Source organism: Magnolia sinica, chromosome 11 (assembly GCF_029962835.1).
Source record: "Magnolia sinica isolate HGM2019 chromosome 11, MsV1, whole genome shotgun sequence".
Classification (NCBI taxonomy): domain Eukaryota; kingdom Viridiplantae; phylum Streptophyta; class Magnoliopsida; order Magnoliales; family Magnoliaceae; genus Magnolia; species Magnolia sinica.
The window spans coordinates 9,049,133-9,069,431 of NC_080583.1; the positions used below are offsets into that span (position 1 = coordinate 9,049,133).

General features: G+C 40.3%; 2 protein-coding genes across 3 annotated transcripts; one reads left to right on the forward strand and one right to left on the reverse strand.

Moving 5' to 3' along the window:
• The first annotated feature begins 5,326 nt into the window (after window positions 1–5,326).
• LOC131218765 (transcription factor bHLH93-like) lies at window positions 5,327–9,061 on the forward strand. 2 transcript variants are annotated; one of them, XM_058213539.1, is made up of 4 exons: window positions 5,351–6,147; window positions 7,754–7,921; window positions 8,011–8,178; window positions 8,717–9,061. In XM_058213539.1, the coding sequence occupies exons 1-4, from the start codon at window positions 5,590–5,592 to the stop codon at window positions 8,801–8,803; spliced, it is 981 nt and encodes a 326-aa protein (XP_058069522.1). In that variant the 5' UTR covers window positions 5,351–5,589; the 3' UTR covers window positions 8,804–9,061. The 2 variants fall into 2 exon arrangements, with proteins under 2 accessions (XP_058069523.1, XP_058069522.1); XM_058213540.1 differs by lacking the exon at window positions 8,011–8,178 and having other exon boundaries at window positions 5,327–6,147.
• Window positions 9,062–9,450: 389 nt separating this feature from the next.
• LOC131218761 (uncharacterized) lies at window positions 9,451–15,174 on the reverse strand. The gene is made up of 2 exons (XM_058213536.1): window positions 13,825–15,174; window positions 9,451–10,370 (listed from the first exon to the last, which is right to left on the reverse strand). The coding sequence occupies exons 1-2, from the start codon at window positions 15,160–15,162 to the stop codon at window positions 9,636–9,638; spliced, it is 2,073 nt and encodes a 690-aa protein (XP_058069519.1). The 5' UTR covers window positions 15,163–15,174; the 3' UTR covers window positions 9,451–9,635.
• Between the last annotated feature and the right edge of the window lie 5,125 nt (window positions 15,175–20,299).

Here is a 20,299-nt window from a genome sequence, read left to right on the forward strand (position 1 = left end):
TGAAATGAATTTTTTCAAATCGGACACACATAGGCCAGTAGCATCATCCCTTATGTAAGACTAAGCTTGATTCCGGTGGACTATTGCTGCATCCATTTGGGCTTCTTTTAATTTAATTGTATTAAAAATGTACCTGCAGCCCGCTCTACATTGCTACCTATCTCCCATTATACACTGCAAAAGAACTCAAAATATATTCATAAAAATACACATTTTCTCTACTTGTACTCTCATTTATGGACAACAACCACATAATTACTTCATTCGAATAAAGGTTTTCATAGTTCTCTCTCTCTCTCTCTCTCCCTCTCTCTCTCTCTCTCTCACTAGGGAACTTCCCTATTTATACCTAATTTTTACATATGGGGCTGATATTTGATTTATCCAAACCATTGATCTGATGTCTCTTACCACATATGAATCATGACAAAAAAAAGGTCTCCTAAATTGAAAGATCCTAACCACTAAATTTTTTATCTTTTCTCCATTGAATGTTGACCGTTGGTGCACTCCCATTTTCATGCCAAAATTGAAAAGGTTTAAATTGATCAAATGAAGAATCCGAATGGGCAATCATGATGGTGCTATCAAATCAATGGATTGTATAAACTAACAGTGGGCCCCACATGTAGAAAGTAGGTATCAATGAGGAGGTGGGCCTCTGGTTTTATTAGTCAGAGGGCAACAGCGACAAGAGGGTACACTAGAAAGAACAAACCACCGTACAAAGCTTCTGTCCACCGTCGGATCTCATCCGACGGTTCACGTTTTACCTGCTGTACAACGGCAGGCTCATTATTTAAAATTATTGGCGCGAGTAGCCGACACGCAGTAAGTGCGTGTGTAGGCTGTTGCCCACGACGAAAACAAAGGGCCACGTGTAAAAGAAGCCTGTGTGGGACCCACTGTGATTTGAATGTCACATCCAATCCGTCTATCATCTGATAAGGATCATGTTGGCGCGTAAAACGATAAACGGATCTGATACAATATTCAAGTGGACCACAAAACAGGAAAAAGTGAAGATGGGGATGCTACCATTGAAATCCTCCCACTGTGATGTTTACATCCAATCCAAGCCATTCATGGGTTGAACCCCCTACCAGGATAAGGGAAAATCAAAATATCAACCTCATCTGAAGGGACGCGGGTTCGGTGGATCCCTGGATCCACCGAGGTCGGTGAATCCCTGGCTGTGGGACCCACCTTTATGTATTTATCCTACATCCACGCCGTTCATCTGTTTCTCCAGATTATTTTATGGTATGATCGCAACAATTCAGTGGATTCAAATCTCAGGTGGACCACACCACAGGAAACAGTGACGAATGAATGCTCCCCACTAAAAATTCTTGGGGGCCATCAGAGTGTTTATTTTCCATCTAACCTGTTGATAAGGTCACAAAAATATGGATGAATGGATTACAAAAATATCAGCTTGATCGAAAACTTGTGGTCTACAAGAAGTTTTTAATGGTCAATCAACAGTGTTTCCTGTGATGTGGTCCACCTGAGAGTTGGATCTGCTGCATGTTTGAGCTCATGACCTAAAATGAGCTGGAGAAACGGATGAACAGCGTGGATATAATACAAATACATGAAAGTGGGCCCCACAATCAGGGATCCACCAAAGCAGTGTCCCATCCAAAGCTTTTCAATGGTAAGCATTCCATTCTTACTCTTACCTGTGATGTCCCCACTCGAGTATTGGATCCTTCAGATTTTTGGATTTACGCTCTTCAGATGAGCTGTAATAAATGATAGATGGAGTGATATCAAACACACGTCTAGGTGGGCCCGTTGTTCTAGTTGCATGATTAGCTTTGGAGGTTTGCTTTGGGGAGCGGATCAGGTGCAACCTGTAACACCGTAGTGGGTATTTCACGGAACGTGGGGTTCATCCTGTACATCCACGCCGTCCATCAGTTTTTCCAGCTCATTTTAGGTCATGGATCCAAAAATGAAGAAGATCCAAATTTCAAGTGGACCACACCATAGGAAACAGTAGTCATTGAAGGTTCAACATTAAAAACTTCCTAAGGCCCACCGTAATTTTTATTTGCCATCCATGCGGGTCATCGGTTTTTCCTGCTCATTTTAGGGCATGGACCCAATAAATGAAGGAGATCCAAATATCAAGTGGACCACACTACATGAAATAATGGTCATTGAAGGTTCAACATTAAAATGTTTATTTGCCATCCAGCCCGTTGATAAGGTCTCGCAGGTCTGGATGAAGGGAAAAAGACAAATATCAGCTTGATCCAAAACTTTCATGGTCCTCAGGAAATTTTTAGCGGTAGACATTCAATCCCTACTACGTGGTCCACTTGAGATCTGGATCTGCTTCATTTTGAGATCATGGGCTAAAATGAGCTGGAAAAACTGATAGACGGTGTGGATAGATAACACATACATCAAGGTGGGCCCCATGGTCAGGGAAACACCACACATGATGAGATTGTTGGGACCCACAATATTCGAATTCGAGAGATTGTTTTTGTTGTCCATCCACCAAACATGATGAGAAACATCATATAAATGGTTCAGATCATTGGAAGATGGTCCATATTCATAAACTAAAGTCCAGGTGTATCATATGCAATACCAGAATGTGTTTGAGCAAACATCTTCTAACAAAAGCCAAAGGGTCGGTCTTTATCTGAACTATCAGGAGAGAGGAATGGTTTAAACTTTATTTTGGACCGTTGATCTTCATTGTGAGTCGTCCAGCAGACTGATTCAATCCAATATAAGTAGAATTAACTTCTCATCCCCATATCCACCTCATCTGACCGTATGTCTTAAATATAAGATGAATTCAACCATTGAATTTTAATATCAACTCAATTGAGCCATTTCTCCCATTTTCCATGATGCACGTAAATCATGGTAAATAAGTAATTATTACTTTTTTACCGCGTTTGAAAAAGTGAGAGTAATTCCACCTAGAAAATTGATACAAAAGTGTGTGGACCCCACGGTAATGTATATGATATATCCATACCGTCCATCTATTTTATTAGAACATTTTGAAGGCATGAGGCAAAAAATGAGGCAGATCCAACACTCAGATGGCCCACACAAAAGGAAACAATAGCCTTAATTCGTATACCATTGAAAGTTATTTCCTTCACTGAGCCCACATTGAGGTTTTTTCATCATCTAATCCGTTCATAGGGTCGCAAAGACATGGATAAGGAGAAAACACAAATATCAGCTTTATCCAAAACTTTTAAGGGCCCCAAAAAGTTTTTAATTGTAGATGTTCAATTTCCACTGTTTCCCATGGTGTGGTCCACTTGAGCTTGGGATATGCCCCATTTTTTTTCTTATGCCCTGAATTTAGCTAGCATAACAAATGAGTGGTGTGGATACGCCACATACATCACGGTGGGCCCCACATTAATTTTATAAATTTTTCATTTTAAGTGTCAAAAAAGTAAGTTGTCACGTCTGCATTGGGAAAGATATAGTAATTACCTACGTAAATAATTATTACTTATTTACATGTTAATTACAGTTGAGCCCAAAAATCAAACAAGCCCTTAGGTTAGTCTTCTTATGTGAGGGAACTGACTTGGTCTCAAGATGAATAGTCCCCACCAGTGGGCTTAACTTGTCATTGTGGAGGATGTGTTGATGGGGATATCTTAGCTGATACTTAATTAGCTCGCTTCATGAGGCTACCTAGAAGCTACTAAAAATAGCAGGTAGAGGTTTCATCGGGGCCATCAAAGTTTGCGTGATCCAACATATGATCTTCTTGGTTTGTCCGAAACATTAGTGTGTGGGTTGATCTTGGGGTTTGGACCATCTATCAAGTATTTTAAAAGTTGAAAAACACTTTCATAGTTTCAGATTGGTTTATCGTAGATTTTTAATTGTTGAATTTGAGTTTTAAGCGTTGATTTGTTTTAAACTATGCTTGATAAGCATCCAATGGCTAAGATCTATTAAAATAGACATTGGAGCAATATGGGATGGACTAGGGTTGGTGAACACGGTTAGTAAAATATTTGGACAGATGAAATACATGGATAGAAAGGTAAACAGGTTCCATCATAATAAGGTACATAAGAATTTGTGGGGTGGTGGAGCATTGGACTTGAGCTCCTCTTGAAACTCTAAACTCCTCCTATGTAAGATTTTACACGGGGAAGAGAAAGATAGAAGAGCCTTACACGTCCAAGCCCCCCTTGGATGCCCAAACTTGTGAGAATTAGAGAGGAAGAGAAAGATAGAGGAGCCTTACACGTCCTAGCCTCCCTTGGATGCCCAAACTTGTGAGAGAGAGAGAGAGAGAGAGAGAGAGAGAGAGAGAGAGGTTGACATTATGCCTGTATGCCCTTCATTGACGCATGTGGTCTACTCCTCAAATGGTTCATATTAGATCTTAGCTTAGATAAGAAATTCTAATGAAGTTTTTCCTTTACACCTGGAATAGATCGGGGAGAGACTTGCTTAGGGGATTGGCAGTAACACATTGATCAATTTATCGTGCGCAAGTATGACTAGCGATAAATAGTTTATATTTGTTTATGAAATATGACATGATTATTATGACAATCCATATAATTAATAATTAAAACGGGATTTTTGAAACTTTTACTCCACTGCATTTCATCAAAACCCAACACTAATGTACAACTATCTAGACCATCCAAATCATGGGTCTCACTATGGATGAGGCATATATCTAAAAAATTACACCGATCAAGCAATCCTAACCATCCAGTTAATGGTTATCAATCATTAAAAGTGAAATTGTGAGTGATCTAAATTCCAAGGGAAAAATCAGACGGTTAATGTCATGTTGTCAGTGCAATTTTTCTGTCATGCTACGGCCACTGTTGGATGGCGACTTGGATGGTCTGGGATCTTGGATTGCCTTAACAGTTTACAACTATGAGCTATGTAGGTATGAAAAATTACCAGCATTGGCTAAAAAAGAATCCAGCCACACCCATGTGGATTTCTGTGCCTCGAGAAGTGGGACCAACCTCACCATTTCCATGTCTGATAGAGAGAGTACAAAGAACCTGACATGGTCAGCAATGCTCAACCTCTTCGGTTCCGACAGATTTGTGGGTCAAAGTTCTCAGATCATGGGATTTAAATATCATGTCATGTTGGATTGCAGATTTCGGTGAAAAGGACCTGAAATCACCTTGAAGGACACCTGAGAGAGAGAGAGAGAGAGAGAGAGAGAGAGAGAGAGAGAGAGAGAGAGACAGGCTGATACATGTGAACATTGCTTGATCAGTGTGATTTTAGTTATATGCTACATCCACCATGGGACCCACAATTTGAATGGTGTGGATCGTTTTACATCAGTGCCACATGTGAGGAGGATAGGTGATCATCATTTTTTAAATAGTGTAAAACTAACATAGAGACTAGACTTTTTCATACTATATTGCATTTATTAAATAGAAGAGGTGTTTTTATGTGATTCTACATATTCCATCAAACATGCTGCAACTTCCTGATATCAAGGCTCTTTGCTTTCATTAGCATTATCTTAGCTGTCGGGCATTCTTTAGCATTCTTTTAGCTGGGGTGTGTGTGTGTGAGAGAGAGAGAGAGATGGAAGTTGATGAGCTTGGTTTCTTACAGGAGCTTCTTGCTCTAAAAAGAGAGACATGGGAGAGCTTCCCAACAGGAAGGAATGAGTTCTTTTTCACTAATGAAGAAAGCTTTGATTGTTTTAAAGAAAACCCAAGTTTGATTTTTCCATATTCCTCAAATGAAGGACTTTCCACGTCAAATGAACCCGCTTTCTGTTATCCATCGAATCAAGTGTATTTGCCACTTGATGATGAATTTTCAGCTAATGAGATTGATTCATCAGCTAAGAAACACAACACCATGCCATTTCCGATTCAAGAAGATTGCCCACTGGTTACGGAGAGTGCAGGGCTTGGCTTACTTGGCAATAATCTTCATAATTCAGAGAAGAAACAGAGGATTTGTGATGTGGAGTGGGCTCCAACAGCTAAAACTCCAGTTTTCGACTTGGAGTTGCATCGAATGAAGACATTGGAAAGGAAGCCAGCGAAGAATCTGATGGCAGAGAGAAGAAGAAGAAAGCGATTGAATGATCGGCTTTCAATGCTTCGATCAGTGGTTCCTAAGATTAGCAAGGTAATGAAGTTAATCTCTTGATGATGGATGAAAGTTTTAAAATTTTTACTGCATGTTTGTTTTAGGGCTGTTAGGATTCATGGAAAGTTTTTGAGGAAAATGGTGTTTTTCAGGAAATGTTGTTGCTTGAAAACAATGACAAATATAAAAAACTCTCCCTTGCTTGTTTTTTAACAAGATTTTCTTGAAAAAAAAGTCTTCACTTCTGAATATATTGTTTGGAAGGAAAAAAAATTTCATGAAAATTTTACTCAAAGGTGAAATGTGCGAGTGTTCTAAAGATGGATTGTGGCATGTGTCACACTATTGCACATGACAAATGGTATATGTGGGATGCTTAAAGGTGGATGTTGGCACATGTTGCACATGTAGCATGTTGACACGTGTGGTGCATGTGGAGCACTTAAGGATGGATGACGGCACATGTGGGTACTTAAAGATGAGGGTGGCACATTGAGGTATTTGACACAGTGACACACTGACAAACAGTGGTTGTACATGTTGCACATGTGGTACATTGGCACGTACAGTGCTTTAAAATAGATTGTGGCACATGTGGGGCACTTGAATGAACATTTGCACATGTGGGGTATTAGTAAATGTCGCCCATGTGAAGCACTTAAAAAATGATATCTGCGATGTGGCACATGTAGGGCATTTGAAGATGAGGGTGGCATATGTTGCACATGGCATATTATGGCAGTTGGCACATTGAAACATGGGTCACTAAAAGATAAGTGATGGCACATGTGGCACATGACACTTTAAGGTGGATGTTGGTACATGTTGCATATGTGGCACATTCGCACATGTGGGGCACTTGAAGATGGACGGTTGCACATGACAGGAACGTAAAAGAAAGGCAATGGCACATGTGACTACTATGTGAGAAACTTTGTAAAAAGAGGTCATTTCCTCTTGTTTCCCTTGACTTATTGGAAATGACATTTTTTCAAGTATTAAATGGAGGCAAGGAAATAAAAAAAGAGGCATTTTTCAAGAAATGAGAGGCAATTGGAAATGGCTTTTCCAAGAAATTTACACGAACAAACGACAGAAACATTATTTTCACGGAAATAATGTTTTCTCAATTTATATTTCAACGAATCCAAACTGGCCCTTAAAAGTCTTTCTCTATGTATAGCATTCTCCGGTCCAATTTGTACAAGTGGTCCAACTTTTGTTGGTCCAGACTGCCCATATAATAGGCTCTATAGTGTATGGGTCCTCAACCCTCAATTGGACAATCCTAAACCATTAATTAGTGGGCCACAGATAAATAGTTAAGAATAGAATACATCAACAGCCCATGTGCAACTGATAAAAATGCCAAATATTGAGACATTCAATTCTGGAGTTTTCAAAGCATGGTCCATACACAATGGAACCAAGCATATCAGTGGTCTCGATCACCAATCCATGGGCCCTGCATTTCCATACCTAAAAGCATTTCCATACCTAAAAACACAGATAACATGCACATCATCAAGATAACGATCATACAATGCGGCTAATATGGTAGTTTTATTCTCTTGAAACACTCACATTAAGATCTGACATTTTTAAATTGTTTAGAAAAATAGCTGATAGAAATGGTAATTAACAGATGGATAGAACATCTATACTCAGCGATACCATCAACTACATGAAGGAACTCCTAGACAGGATCAAGAATCTGCAAGAAGAAACTCAAGTGGGTTCGACTCAGCTGAATCCATCGAGCACTTCCAAGGAGACAAAACCAAATGAAATACTGGTCAGGAACACTCCCAAGGTATGGTTTCTGCAGTCGCTAAAGACCTGTTATCATGTATTTGAAGAGTTCAAATCCTGAATTGAATTTTCATGTGAATGGGATTTCAGTTTGATGTGGAACGAAGAAGTACAGATACTCAGATAGATATTTGCTGTGCAGCGAAGCCAGGACTGTTGCTATCAACAGTAGCTACACTAGAAACTCTAGGCCTCAACATTCAACAGTGTGTTGTGAGTTGTTTCAGTGATTTTGGAATGCAAGCTTCTTGCTCTGAGGTAGCATGTTATAGAGGAATAATACGACCATTGATTGCATAATCTGTTTAGTGGCCTCAATAATCACTTTGTACAAGTGGGTCTTGTGGGTGTTTGGGAGCTCAAGGCCATTGATCTGATGGTCCAGGCAGTGGATGGACCATGACCCAAAAATCTCCTCAATGGAGCTATCTTAAAATTTTGATCAGTGGCCTGCAAATAGAAGGTCAAGAAAATAAATATGAAAATTTCCCATGTCTAATTGAAAGGAGCTAGACCTTCCAATCTTTTAGATTTTTGAGGGATGTTCAATCCACTGTGGGGCCCTTCAAACCAACAGTCTAGACCATTGAACCATAGCCCCCACTGGTACAAACCAAGTCTGAGCATAATATGTGTTGTCCATGATCATATAACCAGTTCTTATTTGTTCATTTTCATGACGGTGGGAGTGGTTGCACCAAATGCACACTAAACTACTATTTTTATTTTTTGTTCAGTTTTTGACTTCTTCTTCTTCCTTTTTTATTTATTTATTATTTTTTAAACTGGTTGGTAGGAAATGGAGGAGAAAGCGAGACGGAGTTCTGAAGAGATAAAGCAAGCACTACTCGAGAATGCAGGTTATGGAGGGAGATGTATGTAGAAGTGAAGAAACAAAAATGTCTGGTCAGTACAAGGCTTAAGAATTTCAATCAGTTTCAGTAAGCTTAAGGAGAGTAGCATGTCAGAGATTACAGTTCTTGAAGCCTTTAAAGGTTGTAGTAACGATTCTAAATAAAAGGGTTGATAATCACTAGAGCCGCAGACCAAGCTCGCTGATTGATTTATGTAATATGTTTATTTTGATTGGAGATGTTTATCAAATAGAGGAATGCTAGTATGCAGTATATGTTGAATAGAAGTCCTATGCACTTCCATCCTGAAGGTGCACGTCGCGTGTGGTGATTAGGATTGTTGATCTGGTGTGCTACCATGTGGATGAGTTGATCCAGACCAACTAAATCACTGACCCAATTGTGGATGGAGCATTACACAACTACTACACTGAGCAGATGACGGAAACCATCTGAATTTGCCTGTTCATTAAAAAAAAAACCATCTGAATTTTCCTATTATATTGTACCACTCCCTATTTTGCTCTTAACCATCCATTTGACAGCCACCAATTGGATGGTTAGGATTGCGCAATCAGTCTGATTTTCAAGCTAAGCTCCACCCACAACATGACCTGCAATTTGGATTGTCTCGATAGCCATAGATGTGTGTGGTTGGCATAGATGAAATAAGTGATAGCATATACAGAGAAGAGTACTAGGATTGGAGAAATTCAACAAATTATGAATCTAACATGACGTTTCCAGGAAATGGGTTAATGGAGAAACCTACCACAACAGAATCTTCTTTTCTAGTCACTACAAAAATGCATCCAACCTGATGAGACTTCAGATACGATACAAAGTACCAAGTTGGCATACTTAAGGACCATCTTCACAGTCATCATCTCCACCATCGTCATCATCTTCAAAATATTGATAGTCACCTATATCAATACTTTGCATGCCTTGAAATTGCCTGATAACATCTACTGCATCAGAAACAAGAGCAGTCCTTGCAGCTTTCACATCTGTTCTGCTCCCCTTTGTGTTATCTGTAATCGGAGCAGATGCTGTCCTCTTTCGCCTTGCCTCTCTACTATGAAGCTGGTCAATGTACTTCTCATGCAAGGCCATGTTCTTTACCCGCTTCAGAACCGGGGGACTCACAAGATCTGCCCGACTTGCGGTCGAGAACTTTGAGAGGGTCTTTTTATGAGCCGATGGCAACCGCTCCTGGCACTTTTGGAGAAACCCAAGAGGCTTCAATACGCAATCTGGTGTTGAGGGCATTTTGGCCTGTAAAAGATCTTGAGTGGATATATTCGTGGTAGTTTCCAGGACTGAAAATAGATCCGCTTCATAGCCTTGGTCCATTATATGATGCTTCCTCAGCATGTTTCTCACTGTTTTTTGTGCAAGTAGACTTTTCTGTTTGCTCTTCCTTGGCCTTTTAACATCTGGATTTATATTCTCAAGCAGTTTGCTACTGGATAGTGTGCAATGGCGCAGGGGAGATGAATTCGATCTGTATGTCCTAGAACGAGGTTGAAGTTGAGGAGTTAAAAGGTTGGCATGCACTCGGTCGAAGCATTCTTGTGCAGACTTTCCTGGGACCTGCATGGATATTGTATTGTATAGTAATGTATCAGGAAGGCTGCCATAATTCTATGGAAATGCATATCTAGGACCAGAGAATTTCAAGCAAAAAAATTCAATCTGTACACAAAAGTATAGAACTTTGTTGATATAACAAGTGTCAATTTATAAACGATGGTACTGAGGTGGACCCAAAGGGCATGGAATGGCATCATTGTTAGATAGTGGCAATCTGCACATGTAAAAACTAGAAGAGTTGTGTATGCAACCCCTACATCCCTATCCTTCATGTGCACTCCACTTTGCTCGATTTAAACAGTTGACTTGGTGGGGTTTATGTGGTATATCCCGCAGCATAAAACAATTTCCCTAGTCAGACAATTCATCGCATGCACATACACGATATAGATGTATAATACAAATCGATAAACTAGTTATAAAAGCACGGCATATAGGCGTCCACATTTCATGTCATGACAACATCAAATGGGTATAGTGAATATATTCCATAATATAGAGATAGAGAGGGAGAGATAAATAATTGGGTTTTCTCTAGTTTCTTCCTCAAGTACCGTGTGTGTGTGTGTGTGCGCGCACGTAAAAGACTTTATAGGAATTTTAAAAATGAGCCTAGCCTTATCCCCTTTACAAGGTTGTTACAACCGATTGAGTGTCTCAATCTACAACACTTATCCCTTAATACTGCCCCTCAAGATGATACGGGTCAGTCTCGAATCAGCTTGTCATGTAATAGAGTGAAACTCTGACTGGGAAGTTCTTTTGTGAGGATGTCAGCCAGTTGTTCTTTGGTGCACATGAAGATAACACAGAGATCCCCACGCACTGACAAGGTGTGACCAATCACACTGGTGTCTTAAAACAAGAAATTGGCCACTCCAGCAAGCTTTTCTTCCATTTTGCTCGCCCACACTTTATTTGAATTAGAACCGATCACCTACAACCGTTACATACCCATTTTACAAGCATTTTAACCCTGAAAATATCTGATACGTTCAAGGAAAAAGTGGAAATTTCAGAAGGTGTGAGGAAAAAGGGTTGCAGCCTGCCACCAGTTGTAGGACATCAGTTCTATTTTGAATTATGACATGAACTTCGTCAGCACGGTTTGATAATTGTGTTTTCAGTATGGGATTTCTTCGAGATGGGATATCTTTGAACATATGTCTGGCATTTCGAATGGGAAGCAAGAGGTACACATCTAGGCAAAAGAAACAATATAATCACCATCAGAAAAACCATTTGCAATAGGAGATTCCATAATGCCATCAGTCCATAACCACCAATCCCCTTGGCTTGAAATTCTAGTCAGTCTGTAAACTATAAAATTAGTAGATATATTATGGTGTTCGTTTCATCAAAGAGCTATAACATGGTATGGAAAAGACTATGTAAGGACATAGACCAACAACCATTGAAGAACTAGTATGACAATATCAGGCCATCCGATAAGAATTCCATGCTTCACTCATGTTGATAAAATGAGCTTACTTTCAACTGAATTGTCCAAAATCTAAGGTTGTGCTTGGTTGCAACAATTTTCATGATTAGTCAGTCTAATTTGGTGCAAAAATATCATGATGTTTCATGATATTTGCATTGGAAGTGTTGTGTGTAGCCACCACACATTAGGTGTAGAAGCAACCTTAGAACGAATCAAACACGCAAATAGAGAAACAAAAATCAAGCAATTCCAGATAAACACAACGATTTTACGTGGAAAAAACCACGGCACCAAGTGACAAACAATCCACTATAAAATCAAAATTACAAGAGATGGACAACTTATAGATTTGAAACCTTCATCTTTCAAGATGAATTCCCTTTCTTAAAACATCTCAAAACCCTAGTTCTCTCTAGCACAATGTTCCCTTTACTCTAATCCTGCATATAACAGGGTTTATATAACCCAAATCCAAAATTAAAAACAAAACTACACACTTACGCAGAAGTTGCGCACACTATCAATCGATCCTTCGATCGTGGAACCTTCGATTGATCAATCCGATCAAACATGCACAAAGGTGTCCAGAGACCTAACTTGGTTTTTTCAAATTATTTTGATCGATCGAGCCCTAATGTTCGATCAAACGAACATGTCCAAAACTGTTCAGAGACTAAACTGATTTATTCAGGATTTTCTCGATCAATCGATCAAAGACCCTGAATTTCACTAGATTGAAGGCACCTTGATTAATAGGAAGCGAGACGCAACCCTACCCCAACACGTTTCAAAAGAGGGGGTGGGGGCGCCTCCCTCCCTCTGACTGTGCATCGTGCTCCCCCCCCCCCCCCCCCGCAGATGTAGGACGTGGCACAGATACATTCCTAGCATGGTTGGACCACAAGAAGGTGAACCGTAAATTGGCCATAACTTTTGATCCAAGTATCGTTACGGGGCGCACAACCTATCAATCTTTACTGTAATAGACCATACCGGGTGAACCGACCCACAACTTGGGCCGCGTCTGTCCGTTTTGCCCAAAACGCGCACTTTCAGCTCAAAAACGAAATTTTAGGGGGAAACTACTATTTTTAGTAATTCCGATTTTTTTTTTATTTTTTTTTTAGAGTTTTAGATTTTCTTCTTTTTTATAAATAACTTGTAATCATGCTAGGACTCTTCTAGCAAAAAAGATTATTTGAAAGTTTTATTTTTAAAAATTAGGCTTTAGAAGAGTTTTACTAGAATGAGGACTTTTATTAGAGTTAGAATTCTGCTATTTTTGGTAATTACGAATTTTTTTAAAAAAAACTTCTTAATGGTGTAATTGAGGCACATACACATTAGACAATTATTGATTAATAAAATTCCGAATTTTTTCTTCTTCTTCCTCTTGTGGATTCAAGAAAATACCTTGTGGATTCAAGGTTTCAATCAATTATGGGAGACGGTGATCTTTCTCATTATTTCATGCTCTTCCTTGCATCCCCCCACAAAATAAAATAAAATCAGACTGCACATAGCACCTCCACTTCAGGCCTCGTGCCCCTCCCCTTGAACCATGCAACGCACGCTCCACCTCAAGCCATGCGCCTTCAACTAGAGGACCGTGTACCCCCGCCTCCGTCTAGTGGACTACGCACTCGCCGCCTTCGTTTTATTAAGAGGTGAGAAAAGGAAGAGATGAGACATGCAATAACAATAATATAATGTTCCACAACATTTACATGCACCCAACAAGTTGGTGCAACCAAATGCAGCCTAAACAAGAAATGAAAAATGAGAGAAATCATGAAAACCAATACCACCAATCTTATGAACCCTAAGAAGCACACCGGGAACTTCACCATAGTTAACTAGCCATTACCATTCAAGCTTTAGATGGAAAACAAAAATTAAGAACAGCAAGCTGCGATTTAACACAAACCAATTCATGATTTTCCCCATGCTTTGCAAACAACCAAACACCAAAACCAGCAAGAGAATGCGCAATTAACAAATACCACATACCAGTTTCGAGACCTTCTTCCAAAAATGAGGTGATGGCTTTGCCACAAAGTAAGCTCTCTGCAATGCCACTTCTTGATCTTTCGTCCACCCTTGGAAAACAGATTCTTCCTCATTTCTCCTTTCGATAACCCCAATGTTGTTACTTCCACTCTCTACTTTTCTCCTCTTCTTCTCTCCTCCTTCCATTGGCGGCCCCACCACAGTCACAGAAGTTACGGAATTACCTGTCCTCACTTCCTTATCTGTCTTTCTCTCCAATTCCTCATGCCCATCAATTCCCACCTCTGATTTTTCTACACCCTTTGAAGAAAGCATCATTCTAAGCGATCTCCACCTCCCTTTGTGAGAATCCCTTTTCTGGGTTGCCCCTGAGGAGACACATTTCTCTGAAAAATCACGTAAACTTTCTACACTCCCTGCAGAATCCATCAATCCAAGTGAACTCTGCTGTTTATTTGAAAAATCATTCTCTACACTCTCTGAAAAACCCATCAATCTAAGAGAACACCTCCGCTCCTTAAAACTCACCCCTTTCTGGTTTACCTCCGAATGAATCCCTTTCTTCGGAAAATCACCTAAAGTTTTTAATCCCTTTTCAAATTCCATCAATCTAACTGAACGCCTCCATTCCTTATGCCCATCCCCTTTCTGGGTCACCTCTGAAGAAACCCGTTTCTCCAAAGAACCACTCACATTCTCTAAACCCTTTTCGATACCCATCAATCTACATGATCTTCTCCGCCCACTTCGATCATCCCCTTTCTGGGTCACATCTGAAGAAATCCGTTTCTCTGAAGAATTGTGTAAATGTTCTCCACCCTTTTCAAAACACATCGATCTAAGCGAACGCCTACGCTCTTTTCGGCCATACTCCTTCCGCGCCACCTTCGGAAAAACCCGCTCCTCTGAAGAACCACTTAAATCTTCAACACCCATTTGAAAACCCATCAACCTACACGATCTTCTTCGATTGATTCGACAACCCCCCTCTCTATTCACCTCCGAAAAGACCTGTTTCTCCGAAAAATCGCAGTTCTGGAACTGGGTTTTCTCTTTTGGGTCAGATGGAGCGCTGTCGACCGATGCTGAGGATTTTCTTAACCCGTTTGTGGAATTTATTAATCTGAGAGACTGTCTTCTGTTATTGGATTTCTTTGGAGAAATTTCTCCTGTTGAATGGGGATTTTCGATAGAAGAGATCTGTGAAGAGCGTACCTGGTTCTTCTTTGAGTTGGGTTCTTCGCCGTTCTTGATTTGGGCAGCAAGGAATCTGGGAGATCTTCTGAGTGTGAATTGATGGGAGGATTTTTCATGGCTGAGGGGATTTTTTCTGGGCATTTCTCCCTTCTTTTTTCTGAAATATTTGGGCTCTGAGAGGGAGGGAGAGAGGGAAATGCATTCAATCAAATTTCCCACACGTACCACGGATTCGCACGTGCCCTTTCTTCCTTGAGTATTTACTGTCCCTAGGCCTAGGAGAATGGATTGGCTACTCCCCGTGGCAGGTGGTCGGTGCTCTGTGGGCTCCACCATGACTTGTGTGTTTCATCTATTTTTACTTATCATTTTAGGGCTTGATGCCAAAACTGAGAATAATATAAAACGCAGGTGAACCACACCACAGGAAAACAATATTGATTTAATATCCACCGCTAAAATCCTCCTAAGGCTCAATGTACTCACGAGAGGAAACAGTAGGGATTCAGTTAGAACCGTTGAAACATTCTTATGACCACAAAAGCTTTGTTTCAGGCTAAATTTTTTATATTTTCACTTCATCCTTGTGTTAATAACCTTATAAACGGTTTGGATGGCATATAAACATCAAGGTGGAGCCTAAGAGTTCTAACTGAATCCCTACTGTTTCCTCTCGTGTGGCCCACTTTAGTTTTGGATCTACTTCTTTTTTGGTCAATTTTCCTAAAATGAGGTCACCAAACGGATAAACGGAGTACATTTCCCAAAAACATGATGTTGGGCCCCACACAGCATTCTTGCGCAGGAACTTCCTGCGAAAGGCTTTCGCAGGAAATCCGCGTCCCCGTTTGGGCAGTGGGATTAGAAGGGATTGGGTGGGATGGGATTCATCTGATCTGGTGCCAATTCCACTCCATGTTTGGGAAGAATGGGAAAGCTTGGAATTACATTAAATGGAATTGCATTAGGTCCGGTGCCAATTTCACTCAATGTTTAGTAAGTTGTGTAGGTCCCACCATGATGTGTGGGCTATATCCACACCGTCCACCCATTTATCGAGATTATTTTAAAGCATGGGCCAAAAAATCAGGTAAATCTAAAGCTCAAGTGGACCCCACCATAGAAAGCAACAAGGATTGAATACTTACCGTTGAAAACTTCTTTGGGGCCACATAAGTTTTAGATCTACCTCATTTTTAGGCCCATGCCATAAAATGAGGTTACAAAACAAATGAACAGTTTAGATATAACACATGTGTGTTATTCTCAATAATTTCAAACGATAGTGGGTATATTCATTCAATATACCATTGTATTATCAACAAAGCATGTACCACCATATAATTAACAAAGCATGACATTAATTTTATCCCATGGCAACAGGGTACAATCCCTACCATGGGTAATAATTATGTTTTTTGAATCCCATCCCACCTGATCCCTTCTAATCCCATTGCCCAAACAGACCCTTAAGGTCTACAGCATATCCCATCTCGATTGATCGTATAGTCCAGACAAAACAATAGTGATTGAATATCCACCACTAAAATCCTCCTAAGGTCCAATGTACTGTTTATTTGACATCCAATCTGTTAAATAGGTCATACAGCCCAGATGAAAGAGAAAAAAAACAAAGATCAGCTTAATCCAAAACTTTGATGGCCCCTAAAAAGTTTTTAATGGTCGACGTTCATTTAACACTGTTTCCTGTAATGTGGTCCATTTTAGATTAGGATATATTTCATTTTTTTGTCTCATATCATGAAATGATTTATAAAAATAGATGGACAGCATGGATGAAACACATACATCATGGTGGGGACCACATAGCACCGACCATCAGCCATTGGTGGCAGGGGGAGTAGCAATCCGTTTCCAGGGCCCAGAGATGGGGCGTGGCTTCGGGGCCCACCTTGATGTATCTGTCTTATATCCGCGCCGTCCATCCATCCGTTTTGAAAACTTATTTTAGGGCATGATCCAAAAAATGAAGCAGATCCAAATCTCAGGTGGGCCATAATACATGAAAATGAAATAGTGGTAATTGACCATTAAAAACATCTGGTGGGCCACAAAACATCTGGATCAAGCTGATATTTGTGTGGTCCCTTCGTCCAGGTCATTGTGACCTTATCAACAGGTTAGATGGTAAATAAACGTTCAAGTGGCCCCATGAAGTTTTCAATGGTGGGGATTCAATCTCTACTGTTTCTTGTGCCATGGTCCACCTTAAGATTTATATCTATTTCATTTTTGAATCACGCCTAAAATGAGCTTTCAAAATGGATGGACGGTGTCGATGTAAGGAAAATACATCACAGTGGACCCCATAGTCAGAGATCCGTAGACCACGGTGGGGATCCACCCAAACGGCCCCCACATGGAAAATTAGCGAGGGCACGTGGAACTTGATGGTGGTACATGTCACACGGCAGAAATACTGAGACACGTGTAGCGTATTAAGATGGAGTGTGATACCTAGTTGCACTTTGGGCACATTGACGCGTGTTGAAATTGGTACACGTGGGGTGAGGGAAGATGAACGGTGGTGAACGAGCAGCATTTGAAATTTGTGAGTACCATGGAAGAGCTGGGGAGCGAACGAGGAAATCGGATTGCGTACTGAGTTACTCAGTACGCTTTTATCGTACTGAGTAAACTCTGTTGAGCCCACTGTGAAAGGATGTGGCCTATCCACGCCGTCCATCCGTTTTTAAAGATCATTTTAATGGTTGAAACCAAAATTGAATCATATCCAATGCTTAAGTGGACCATAGCACAGGAAACCTTGGGAATAATAATTTTCACCTTTGAAACCTTTCTAGGCTTCACAGTGATGTTTATTTGTCAACGAATCACATGGATATGGATGAAGGGAAAACGCAGATATCATATTGATCCAAAACTTCCATGGCCCCCAAGAAAATTTTCAACGGTTGACATTCAATTCACACTGTTCCTTGTGGTGTGGCCTACTTGAGCTTTGGATATACTTCATTTTGGTCTCAAGCCTTAAAATTATCTATTAAAATTGATATAAGGAATGGATGGAATATGTAAATCATGATGGCCCCCCACAAAGTTGACTCAGTATGCGATCCCGCCGAAAAGATGAGACCTCACACCCTGATCCATAGCACAAAGTGGTAGACTGAGTGAAAGATACCTCGTTTCAACACTAAGGTGTTGGCATCCATTCCCTTGTCGGGGTTGCTAAAACTGGAGTGTGAACTGACAGTGAATGTACCGACAAGCCAAAAAAAACAGAAAAAAAAGGCTTCAGAATCACCTATGATAGTGCGGCCCTTACCATTGGGGCCCACCTTGATGCATGTAATATGTATCCACGTCGTCCATCATTTTTCTAGATCATTTTAAGCCACTATTTCAAAAATAAAGTAGATTCAATTATTAGGTGTATCATATCATAGGAAATAATGGTATTTGATTATTAATGAGCCACAAAAGCTTTAGATAAGTTGATACTTGTTTTCTCTGTTCAACCATGTTTACGTGACCTTATCAATAGATGGGCTGCAAATAAACAATGCCGAAACATTAAGGTGCGCCCTTTGAAGTTTCAAAGGGTAGGGTGTTCAATCGCCACTGTTTCCGATGACATGGTCCACACGATATTTGGATCTACCTTATTTTCAGGATAATGCCCCGTAACAATTTGCTTCAAGGGTGAGCCCCACGGTAAGGGTCATGCTGCCTTAGATGAGGCCAGGGTCAATCTACCAAGCTAGCCTATGGAACTTGTCCGGCTTTCAGGCTTAGCCCGTCTTGGCTGAGCTGTGGGCTGGAATATGGGCCTGCGAATAAGGCACATGCTTAAAATTAAGAGGGCTTGGACTGTATACACCAGCCCATCGATGCACCTCAACAAGCCTACTAAGGTTTGGCACATGATATTAGATGGGATTAGGTGGGATAGAATTGTACTCGATCTCATATAAATTCCATCAGATGTTTGAAGAGGATGGAAAAGGTTGGGATTATATAGGATAAAATTGCATGAGTTAGAATGTTTTGGCTCATAACGAGCTTGAACTGGCTCAAGCTTACGTTGAGCATGTTGGGAGATTGCAAGAGCATACAAAGTAGAATCAAGAGTGATGGGATTTCCTCACAGGATTCAACCGGTCGTGGATGATGCTCGACCGGTCGAGTGGGGCTCGACTCAAAGTCCAACGACCATCTGATTATTTTCTCAAACGTGCTTGACCGGTCGAGTGGGCTGCTCGACCGGTCAAGGACTCGGCTCAACTATCCGAGCTTATGCAAATTTGAGTCCGGATCTTGTGCGGACTGCGGAAATCTAAGGCCCTTTCACAAGGGGTGCGAAAGAGAGTTTCCTAAACTATAAATAGGGGTGCTTAGGACTTTTCTAAGTAATACAAGAGGGTTTCCTAAAGCTTTGTAGGAGTTTGTCAAAGAGTTTATGGCTATCAAAGTTGTGTGAGAGAGAGAGCGAGAGAGAGAGATCAAGCTTGTGGAAGGGAGGTTATGCTCGTAGAGGTGATCTACTATATCTCAGCGCTTTAATGTCCTCGTAATTGGTGAGATCTCTCCGTTTTTCTTTTATTCTCTTATTGTTTATCCACTCTTGCGTAAGTGAAGAACGTTGTAATGTTCTACTTCATAGTGGATTGTTGATGTAGACGAGGTCCCATTGTTTTTATCTATTCGAGAGTTTTCCACGTAACAATCTCTTATGTGGTGTGGTTTATGCTTGGATTTATTTTATTGCTTTATTATCTCATAATTCTAGTTTGTTTTGGGAGACTAGATCCTAAGGTTTGTGCAATGCCCCCAACAAAGAGGAGTTATTCAATCGCATCAATCAAACATAAAGATAACACAATAATTTTAACGTGGAAACATTCTCGTGGGAAAAAATCATGACAAAAAGCGATGGATGATTACTATGAAAATAGAAATTACAAAGAAAAAGAGCTTACCCAGGTCAAGCAACCTCGAATCGTACTCTAATAGTAGTACATCCCAATTTTGCTTACACTCATGTATATAGCCTTTATAAAAATCTCAAATGAAATCGGAAACAAATCCCGCAAAATTACACAAAAACTGTTGATGGCATCGAATAGTCTTCAATATCATCGAAACTAATCCTTTGATAGTATTGAAGCCACATCGATGGCATCGAAATAACACCTCAACTATTTAGAGACAAAATATGATTTTTTGAAAATTCTTGATTGCATCGAGCTGTGTTCGATGGCAACAAACCTTACCTTCGATGTTATCAAACAGC